The 12132-nt window shown below is 36.9% G+C and overlaps 1 protein-coding gene across 1 annotated transcript in view; it reads left to right on the top strand.

Annotated features, from left to right (window-relative positions):
* The window catches only part of mmp15b (matrix metallopeptidase 15b), a 57937-nt gene that overhangs the window by 25135 nt on the left and 20670 nt on the right, over positions 1-12132 (top strand). Inside the window, exon 5 of the mRNA XM_049465483.1 lies at positions 9748-9909. Coding sequence (XP_049321440.1) covers positions 9748-9909 — 162 coding nt within the window. The remainder of the gene's footprint in view (positions 1-9747; positions 9910-12132) is intronic.

Raw genomic sequence — 12132 nt, 5'->3', positions numbered from 1 at the left:
AACATTCTCAGTCATTTAAATCTTGTCCAAATATTGAAACGTTACTTTTTATTCTCTCTGCTGACAACTTTTATGGAGATGTGGATTTCATTTTCCAGCAGGACTTGGCACACTGCCAAAAGTACCAATTGGTCTTCTATAATATTCAAATTTTTGGAGACATTGGTTTTTGGGTTTTCATTGCCTGCAAGCCATAAATATTATCAATAATAAAATAAATAAACCCATAAAATAGATCACTCTGTGTGCAGAACTTACTGAAATAGAGTAACTTTACTTTAGAGTATTCTTTGAGATGCACCTGTATTTAGGTATAAAGGTATCTAAAGCTGAACTACTGCTTGGATCTTCTTGATACTGTATATCATCTTTTGATTGGCTGCAAAGAGATTACAAAAAGAAAAACCTGCAAGTGACTACAGACAAAACATAATAATATACAGTATGTGGCCTCTAAACATTGATCTTTATACACTGTGATCTCATAGGTGGTCAGTACAGTTGAGTCTGCAGATGTAGTGTTGATCAGGCCTCAGATTTCACAAGAAAATAAAACAAACATTACCATATATGGAGTATTCTTGGAAAGCTTAGCTTCTCTAGAGTGGAATTTTAAGTTGTTGATAGGAAGATGTTGATATCTCTAGACAGCTGTAGAGTTATTTATGATTAAACACGTTGCATCCTTACAGTTTCAATCCTTATTTATTGCTTTTTCTGTTTATATTTGTTTTATCACTTAAAGAACAATAAATAATGAGTGAAAGCAGCATTAAACCTTTATAAACATGCAAGTTTTTTTTTACATTCCTCTCAGAAGTACATAAAAGGGGTGCCAATAAATAGAGCAAAGAGCAAAATCTGATTGTTCTATGTATTTTTAGTTTCAGTTCAAGCCACAAAGAAACCTGAGAGATAAGAAAAGAGTTTTAAACAAAAAGGCCTGTCCCAATAACTAGATTCTTTTAAATTACCGTATTTTTCGGACTATAAGGCGCACCGTATTATAAGACGCACTATCAAAGAACGCCTATTTTCTGCTATTTTTCCATACATAGGGCGCATCGCATTATAAGGCGCGTTAAGTGACACTAGAAAGGGTGCCTATATCAAAGTGAACAGGGGTGGCGCCATGTTTCCCTTCCCCCACCGGGGGTGGTCGCTTGCCGGTGGAGCGTCTCAGTATATATAAATCTAGCTCTTTCAAAGTCAAACGAGTGCTGGATATTAATCTACACAGATTCCTCTCCTGAAAACTGTTTATTTGGGTGAGTAACGTGCTTCAGTTTATTTACAGTAAGCTTAGATTTCCAGATGTCCACTAAGGCTTGCTGCACCAGCGTTAGCATAGCTATCCGCTAGCACGCTAGCTAGTCACCTAAACTAGTAAAGTTAACCCAAACTTAAACGACAGCGTTACACTGAGTAATCCTGCATGTTCTGGTAAGACAGTGAGATATTAGCTAGCGATTCGTCCCCCGTAGCTTGTTTTAACACTGTAAACAAGCAGATTACAGGCTGATAAAACTCACCTCTGAGAGAGTTAGCGCTTAGCATCTAGCTAATGCTAGCCAGGCAAAGCAGCACAGACTTACAGGCCGATAACTCACCTCTGAACGGTGAACGCTTAGCGATTAGCATCTAACTCTAATAATACTGCTCCAGCAGTATTAAAAGTGCTAAATTTAGAAAATACTGATCTCTGAACAGTGAATAAGCTAGCTAATGCTATTTGCTGCTCCAGCCTCGGAGCTGCACGGCTCTGGACTCTATATAGCACTGAAACTCTGTATAACGCTGCACGGAGTGTGTGTTTACTGCTCCTTACAACCTGACGAGTAAAATTTAGATAATACTGATCTCAGTGAATAAGCTAGCTAGCTTAGCGGTTAGCATCTAGCTAATGCTATTGCTGCTCAGCCTCGGAGCTGCACGGCTCTGGACTCTGTATAGCACTGAAACTCTCTATAACGCTGCACGGAGTGTGTGTTTACTGCTCCTTACAACCTGACGAGTAAAATCCATACAAAAGGCGCACCGTATTATAAGATTGATATAAGATCAATTTTTGTGAAAATTAAAAGTTTTTAAGTGCGCCTTATAGTCCGAAAAATACGGTATATCTTTTTATTCATATAGAGGAATAAAATATGTATGTAAAAAAAGAAAATACCATACAAAATGGACACATAAACATGAATATATATATATATATATATATATATATATATATATATATATATATATATATATATATATATATAAAATAAAGAAGAAATTATAATAATAATAAAAGTAAAGTAAAATGATAAGAATGGAAAGAAATCATGAAATGAATAGTATACCACAGTTAGTTCTGACCCTGCAGTGTGACTGGCTGAGAGGTGTTTTATGAGTGCCGTTATCAGCCGGTAATGCACTGTAACCGAAGTGCTCCATGTATTACTCCGCCACATACAGGTAACCTAGCAACGATGCAGCGCTTACAAGCCAAACAGCACAGCTACAAACAGAGCAGCAATGGAACTATTTTAATAACCAAACAGATCGTATTTTCTCGTCCTCTTTAACTCAATTTTTTTCAATAAACAGTGATAATGGAACTGTGGTATAATCACAATAATACATTATTGGTATTATTAATAATGAACTAAGAACATAAGAATCGAAATGAAAACATAAGAATAGACAAAAACTGAATAAATGAATTAATACATGAAACTAAAAGATACTAAAAGATAACTAAAACTAAAGATAAACTCATTTAAAAACTCATTTGGAAAACTAAATTGGAAAACTGCATTTAAAAAAAAAAAAAAAAAAAAAATATATATATATATATATATATATATATATATATATATATATATATATATATATATATAAAATATAATTAAACTGTGAACTTTAAGGACTTACGCACCCATTCACTTTACCAGCCTTAAGCTATATACCATATACCGTATTTGCACTACTGATATATACTATTTATACTGTCATTCCATCTCAATCACCATCAATATTGCACTATTGTCTTACGTATGTTTATTGTGTCTTGCTGTATTGAACATATAGTGTCTCCCACTCTTTTATATTATAATTATATATCTATTTTTACTTATTTACTTATATTTATATATCTATTTCTCCCCCACACCACTGCACCTTGTTTTTGTCTCATGTATGTCTATTTGTGTCCCTGCTGTATTGTACACATAGTGTCTCCCATTCTCTTTTATTATATCTATTATCTGTACTTGCTGTAAAATTGGGAAGGAGAGTAACGTAATTTCAATTCTCTGTATGTCCTGTACATATGCAGTATTGACAATAAAACTACTTGACTTGACTTGACTTGACTTGACTTAAACAAAATTAACACACCAGCATTCTCCTGAAGATGAAAGTCGTCACTGGTGTGTTACATCTGTTACTGACTGATGTTTATTACAGGGAACTCTTGTTACTAACTATCTATACAGTTCTATTCTGTACCTCTGACATCCTATTTTTGCTAATAGACTTTCCAAAGAATATAATTGATGTCATGCCCATATATTGCATATGTCTAACAATAATGTAATTATTATGACAGGCCTAACTGATCTTAAAATATACAGATATTAATTTATTTAAACTGAATTTTTTTGGGCTTATGGAAGAATATATTCAGCAGCACCGGTCTGTAAAACTTGCTGAGACTCTTTGAGGATTTTTTCTGTTGTTAGGAACTCCAGAGTCTCATTTGAAATGCTTCCAGCTCCGCTATTGAGAGTGAATTGAAAGGGAAAGCTATTCAGGACGGGATCTGTTTAATCCTGCTTGTTTTTTGCTTCATGTGTTTCCTAAAATGAGCACCTAAAATGAGCCATATCTGCACTGTCTGTTGAAATAGAGGAGTCAGATGACTGTTGTGTTATTAACACAGTTTTTTTTATCTAAGGTAGAACTTGTTCCAGTATCGTGTTGCTTACACGCTTAAAAATAAAGGTGTCTAAATGGACGCTTGAATCTGTGCCATTTTGGCAAATCAGATGTGTGAGTGTGAAGAAGTCTTTTAACCTCTTAGAAAGATGATGTTGCGAAATGTGTAAAGCACTTTAATTAGGCTTATTTTTGAATAAATGTTAATAAAATGACCAATGATTCATATTCTGAATGCTTAATACCATCACATGTGATAAAACAATAATAATAATCTCAATTTGAAAGCACGCCAAAGTCAAACAATGAGTCAATCTCCTGTTTACAACAATTTAACATTCATATAAATGTTTAGTGATTCAACAAACAAATTGAACGTGTCCGTTTTGCACACTTAAGAGAGTTTCTGTGATAATAAAACGCTAAGGGATAGCAGTTTTTCCTTAAATAATAAAGTTACCTATAATATTATTAGCATTCCTCGATCCACAAATATTTGGTGGAATAACCCTGGTTTTTAATCACAGTTTTCATGCATCTTGGCATGCTCTCCTCCACCAGTCTTGCACACTGCTTTTGGATAACTTGATGCTGCTTTACTCCTGGTGCAAAAAATTCAAGCAGTTTAGCTTGGTTTGATGTCTTGTGATCATACATCTTCCTCTTGATTATATTCCAGAGGTTTTCAATTTGGTAAAATCAAAGAAACTCATAATTTTTAAGTGGTCTCTTATTTTTCTTCCAGAGCTGTATAATTGCATTTGTACATTTCTTGCATTTTTTCTTTTATTTACATTAAAATATCCACTATGAAAACCTGCATCTTAAGAAGAACAAGTGCGATTAATCTCAGTTAATCACAGAATATTGTTGTAATTAATCAGATAACATTTTTTAATCGATTGACACCCTAAGTGTAACTTAAAAAAAAAAAAAAGATTAATAATTTCAGTGTTTAGGTATTGTAGTTTTCAGATTAAAATGGATATCAAAATGAAGAAAAAAATATATATATAGTTGTTGTCCAAAGAAAAACATGTGTCTCCAAAATATTAGCGCTATAGAAGAAGGGAAAACCATTTTTAACTTTCATAGGAAGTCTATAAAGTGTATAAAAGTTTCATTCCAAGTTATTTTGGAGCATCATTATTCCTCCATTCTTCATGAAACACTCATACTAAGAATACTGTATAACAGTAAGAACAAATGCTGTGTTGAAGTGATGTAGTAAACTACAAATCGACTGGGGAGATACTGATGTTCTGCTTTGGGCAGCAGTGATACAGTAGAGACCATTATATTGGTGTAGACATCCAGGCCAGGAAGCATTCAGGGACCTTTATTTTTAAGAGTGTACTAAAGAGTTTTATAAGCCCTGCAGTTGTATGTGGTATAAAACTGATGGTTGAAGTCTTTCTTCTTACTGTCCTTCTTCTTTTTTATATATATAATTTTATTTCAAATTTTTTACTCCCTATTTTCTTCCCAATTTACACGACTCTAGCATCTCTTTTTTGGAACTGCTGCTGATGCAGAATTGCCGAGTAGCATCACAGCGCACTCGTAGGACAGCGCAGCATCTCGGTTCTGATACATCAGCTCACAGACGCAGCCTTGTGCTGATCGACATCACCCTTTGGAGTGATGAGGGGAAAGAGAGAGCACTATCTCCCCACCCAGAAAGAGCAAGGCCAATTGTGCTTTCTCAGGGCTCCGGCAGCTGATTGCAAGCTTAGCCCGCTGGACCACTCTGAGCCATTTCTTACTGTCATTTTTTATTTGGAGTCACATAAGGAATATAAAGGCCAGCTTTGGTGGATTTTTAGCTTTTTTTGAATGGAGTTAAATGAAGTGCTTCTCTTCTCAGCAGGTCGACGGTACAGAATAGAACTGTATAGATAGTTGGTAACAAGAGGCGCCAACATGCTGTCAGGTTTTTGATTTAGGAGATACGTAGGTCATGTAGGGATGAATCTGAATTGACACAACATAATGCACCATTCACAGGGAAGATCTACGTCACAATATCACTTTTGGACGCAGCTTCAAAAGGAATGCGCTATATGGGATATGCTGATTAATGCAAGGTCAGCGTCCACTGGCGTTAGATGTCTGAAGTGGCTACAGGGTTTCCTTTGTGGTCTGTGGTTGAAGTCCTGGTCACTGTGCCGCAGCTGCATGCCCTCATGCATCAATATTGAGCCATAATCGTATGTCGCTGTCACTGGTGCCCCCTCGGACAAGGGCTAGCTTTCAGTGGCAAGCCGTTTACATACATCTGTGCCCATCTGAGCCCGGGCCTGTGAAAGGCATCATTGATTTAGCTGCTGGAGGCCATTGGAACAACCGCTTAGCCCTCCTCCTATCTGCCGAGAGCTATAAGCGCTAATACGGCGGCGTCTCTGGAAAAACCCTGAACAAGCAACATTAATCTCCAGTGACCTCATAAGGCGTGCAGAGATGGTTAACACTGTCCACACTGATGAGCAGAAAGATACCATCAATGGGGGAGGAGGAAGTCAGTCATCTTTTTCTTTTTCTTTTTTTTTGGCTGACATCGTGGAGAGCCATTTGCGCTGCATTAGGTCCACAAATCAGGCCGACAGCTCGAGAAAAATGTGTGTGAAAGTGTGTGTCGCATAGCAGTTTGTCTCACCTGATCAATGATAAAAGACTAGAGGATGACATATTGTGCATTAAAAACGATGAGGCATAGTCAGGGCTGGACGTTGAACCAAAGTCATTCCTGAATTTTTGTATTTATTTTCAATTGTACCCAGTTTTCATCCAGTCTAAACTGGAAGACCAATTACCAAAACAACTTATTAGGACTCCCATTGTCACTAGTAATGCCCCCGACACTAGGATAATTCCTCCTAGGATGTGAGGTAGACACATGCAGATACTTTACATAAAGTTTAATAATCAAGTAGTTAGGCCAACGTGATTTACGAGAGACGTGCATGGTTAATAACAGGATTGCAGCAAGAATAGACAATATACCAGAGTGAGAGGTATTTATACTAACACAGACAGGTGTTGGCAATCAGAAGCAGAGAATCGGAGAGCATGAACGGAAGATCCAGAGGGTCCGGTGTGAGTGCATGCTGGGAGTTGGAGTCTTTAATGTGTGAATCAGAGTTCAGAGAAGGCTGACTGACAACGTCAGGCCTGTCAACCATGTAAAAGAAGTTAGACCCGCCTCTTTTCCAACTGCAATTGATGTGGCAGTACTGGGTATTCAAGGCCTTTAGAGGAGAGCACAGCAATCCAGTTTGGATACACCAGCTAACAGACAGCTAGCTGTGCTGACCGACTTTACCTTGGGAGTGATGTGTTAAGACCTAAGGAGAGCATGTCCAATTGTGCTCTCTCGGATTCTGGCTGCTGATGGCGATCAGCAGATTTTAAGTTTTTTTTTACACTTATAGTTGGTTTGCTCTAATCAGAATCAGATCAATTTAAAAGTTAATAAACTTGGAGCCCTGTTGCCATGGATTGGGAGAAATCCTGTGTTCTGGACAAGATGTTAACCATTATATTAACCACCAACTTGTCACCAACAAAAGTCTTGGTGCAGTAGGTTTGGTCCATATTCAAAAGTGATGATTATATTCATACCTGTGCAAACTATTCACACAAAGGACCAGATTTAACTTAACTTAAAAGTGTAGATACGCTACAAAAATTAGCCTGAGATGGTTGACCAGCTTAATTCTTGACCAGTATAAGGTATTTGTTAGCTAGTGTTTGTTGGTCTAGCTGGTCTACAAATATGATCAACCCGAAAAGTTTAAAAACAACCAGATTGACCAGCATGACCAGCAAAACCAAGTTTGATGTCCAAGCTTGCCCAAAGTCAAATGTAACATGCATCATGATTGTCATTAGCTGGTTAATCCGCTAGCATAGGTGACCATCCACCTTGACCATCAAAGACCAGCTTGGACCACTCAAACCTAGTGACAAGCAAAAGTTAGTTTTGAGCTGGATTTTTTTAAAAAGTTAGTTATTCCATAGTTACAGTGAATATAGTGAATGTCCTCATAATCTGCTACAACAAATTGCAGCTTCTTGCTCTTAAGAGCTGAAAATAATGCCAGATGTGGGCTAGAGGGGTATAAAGCCCCCAGGACTAAGCTGTGGAGCAGTAAAACTGTGTTCTCTGCAATGACAAAGGATGCTCCATCTAATACTTTTGGGAAAAATCCAAATGAGATAGGGTGGTGATCGTCCAACATCCAGATTTTGATCCTTTAAGTCCTGTAAGTTGCAGATAGGCGTGTTTTTTGTCTTTCCGTTCACCTGTCAGTGGTTTTAATGTTGTGGCTGATATACAAGTGTAAACTTCCAACCTTCCCACGTCTCTGAGCGACACGCCAAAATACTGCATCCTGTCAATCAGCTTTTCCTCGTCGTCTCAGCCCAGCACGGTGCCTGCTGACCTGCGGTGACCAGGACGACTGAGGTTTCAAACAGAGGGCAGATTGAGAGGCTTCCCACTTTCAACACCAATCCGGAACTAACAGGCGAACAGTGGTCCCAGCACACCCACAAATCTCCTGTTGCTAACCTCTGGGGCTCGCCCTATTTATCCAGCCCACTTATTTATAGGCCTTCGCCATATTTCTGAACTAAGCCAAGGCCTGTGAGTAGCAGGTTAGACTTACCGATGACCTTTCTTGAAGGCTAACAATGTATTGCTTCATAATAACAGGTTTTACGACATGTAAAATGGTTGCATAACATTTATATATATTAAGTTCATTAAAATGTACCGTATGAAAATAAATTTACACTATACATATCGTCGCTGTCCAATGAAAAACACTTATCTCCAAAACAGCAACTTTACAGGAGAGAGAAAAAAACTTGTAAACTTTCAATAGAAGTCAATGTAAAAAGAGTTTATTTCAGGTCATTTTGAAGAGTTTCTATTGGTCCGTTCATCAAGAAATTTTGGCAAAGTGTAAAGGACAGTTTGTCTGTTCAGATTATGTAGAAAACTATAAATCGACAAAAATGGATTTTTCATTGGACAGCGACGATATGAGCTCTCAGCAGTGTCATTATGACCGTTTTCACTTTCATGAAGGATTTTGATGCCCTTAAACTAAAGTGGTAAACTTTTACTACTGTTATAACACTGTTATAAGGCATCTTTCCCATAGGATGTAGAGTTTACATGATGATGTATACAAACACCTGTTTATACACATTACATATCAATTCTGTGAAGGATTTTGAGGCCTTTAAATTATATTGGTAGCACTTTTTATATGGATATCACTTTCTTTAAGCTGAATTTAGTAGACATTTACACTTTAGTATCATTTTATGATTGTATACCATATTTTTTCCTCTTTTAAATGCTTTTAATTAAAAGTTATAAATATGATTTTCAAAACATAGGCATGTTAAAACATTACAATATCATTTAATTCATAAAATCTTGCATGTCATGTTAAGGTTACTAGCATAAGCTATTCATGAATATAGAAATCCAGCTTTATAAATGCATTATTCAGTGCTTATAAATGTGTAATAAAGCCCTCATTTACCATACTTCTGTTTCCTGTGACCACTCTTACATATACTGACAGTACAGCACTTCAGAAGATAATATCTGCTCCTTAGAGTGAGGGGAGATACAGAAGACTCAAAATAAATCAGCCTTTTCCTCATTTCTGTCTATTAGCTCCTGCTGACCTACCAGCACAGCTTCAATTCAATTTGCTTTGTCATTTAATTTGCCTCTCTCTCTCTCTCTCTCTCTCTCTCTCTCTCTCTCTCTCTCTCTCTCTCTCTTTCTCCATTCTCTAGGTAATGATCTGTTTCTGGTGGCAGTTCATGAGCTGGGTCATGCTTTGGGTCTGGAACACTCCAATAACCCCATGGCTATAATGGCTCCTTTCTACCAGTGGATGGACACAGAAAACTTCCAGCTTCCGGAGGATGATCTCAGGGGGATCCAGCAGATCTATGGTAATCTACACCTCCTACACCCTTAACCTCTTAAAAAGGTTTTTTTATAGCACCCATAAAATGCTCCACAGATTCTACCTAGAGATGAATGATAATATCAGTATCTTCATAAGAGAGCACTCCTGAAATCAACACTACTATGCTGAAATATCTTCATTTGATTCATTCCACTGCATGTGTGACCCTCTGTTAATATTTTTACATAATGCAAATTTCAGTATTTTAAGTCAAGGTTTATAGTTTAGTATCTACACTGGTCACAGATAATTAAATGACTTTTAAGACCAATAAATTAGCTTTCCATGGGATCTAATGATATTTTTCTTAATTGATATCTTAGGTATATAATTGTATTGGAATAATGAGAGTTGGAGTATCAGTAGGTTCCCTTCTGAGCTACAACACAACATTCAGTAAAAATGTTTCAGTGCCATAAATGACTTAAATGACAAAAAGCAAAGTTTCTTTTTAATTGCAATTTTTTTTCAAAGAGCAAAACATTATTTTTTGTTGGTATGTATACTTATAATTGCTTTTTTCACTCTTATTAGTGATGAGTAAAATTTGAGACAGTATCTTGTCCTCACCATACGATTTCTCTAACATACTTCCTATGACTCTTTGCTCCGCCCACCTTAGCAACCTCCGACCAATCAAAACTATTGTTTCATGTAACATTGTGTGGATGCAACAATGCAAGAACACTTATCGTGATTGGCTGTAAAATTTGAAAGAATCATAATGCTATAATCTTACCTGGCCCATTTTACCTGATATTGAAAAAAACAACACTTCACAAAAATCAACCAAATGAAGAAGAAGAATCTGAAGCTAAATCTAAATTAAAACTAAATTAAATCTAAATTAAAAGTAAATTAAAACATTGACAACAGTCATTTGTCAAAATTCATTTCACACACACACAAACACACTGCAGAGAGCAAACCTGACTTTTAACTCAACAATAAACTTAATAAAGAATAAAATAACATTACTGTACTCTTAAATGAGCTGCTGGTGCACCATCACAGCGTTAATGCACAGGTCAGTATCCTTTGCTGAGACGCACAAAGCATTGCACTGTTAAGATACGAACGTGCCAAAGTCAGAGCTCACCTGGCTCTTAAAGGGAATGACTAGTGACACACTGATTTGGTTTATTTCATGCTACGACCAAAGATAAAACACACTAAAGATTAATTAAGAGAATTAGTTCGTGCCTTTGGAATGTTTTGAGCTGCGCAAGATGTACTCTTTGCACCCTGATGATACCAAAGACACTCAGAAACACCCTAAATCCAGCTGTGCGATCTGCAATTGACCTATTGTGCAATAGATCACTAAAATATGGCCCCAAAACTGTTACAGTAAGAGATTAAAGCTGTCCTTATAGGTTATGGTGCAGTCATTGAAGTCATTGCAGGTCATGTTTGGAATGTTGGCCTAACTTCACTTTGAATAAGCGACACTACTGTTGTTTAGGGATGTTGGGTTTCGGTTGGGTTTGGTTTAGTGGGTTTGTCTTGGTGGTATTTATCTGAGTATAATGTTGATAAGGTTTAGTTTTTGTGGTAATTCTGTGAGGCGTGCGGTTCGAATAGTTTTGGGTTGGGACCGCAGTGGTCCGCTTGCTGCTTGCAGTGTTTAGATTAGTGTTATTTTTGAGTAAGTAGGAGAGGACTTTCCGCTGTGGGTGAGCAGGCTGCGTGCCCAGTGTGTTGCCAAAGAATGCTCGGCCTGCTTCCCCACTGCATGCATTAGAAACTGAAACAGCTCCCTGATATTACTCTGTATTCAACACTGGCTGCTAGGGTTGTCACTATTATTACAATGTTGATTTATCGTACATTCTTCATTAATGCACAGTGTTTTTAACCTTGTTTTAAAAAAGCAATTGTTTTGTTTTATTTGTCAAAATTATTTAGGTTATTATTTAGATTCTAGTAATAATAGTCTTTTATCGCAGTTATTTCTTGGACAATATATTGTCCAAACTAAAATAGTTATCGCAACAGGTCTACTGGCTACCAGGACACTATTAGGCTTAGAGAATACCATTTTAACCTTTTACACTTTGGACTAGTATGCAAGGTATGTAGTTAGTAATGCAAGTAAGTGACAAAATGGCATGTCCACATGCAGACCCTTAGCGATTGAGGGTTATTTACACAACTGGCACCATGCCTAATACTACGCTTGAGCTATAGAGATGTATAAAGCCCA

Source organism: Astyanax mexicanus, chromosome 16 (assembly GCF_023375975.1).
Source record: "Astyanax mexicanus isolate ESR-SI-001 chromosome 16, AstMex3_surface, whole genome shotgun sequence".
NCBI classification, from domain to species: Eukaryota; Metazoa; Chordata; class Actinopteri; order Characiformes; family Acestrorhamphidae; genus Astyanax; species Astyanax mexicanus.
This window is presented reverse-complemented; position numbering and strand designations above follow the sequence as displayed.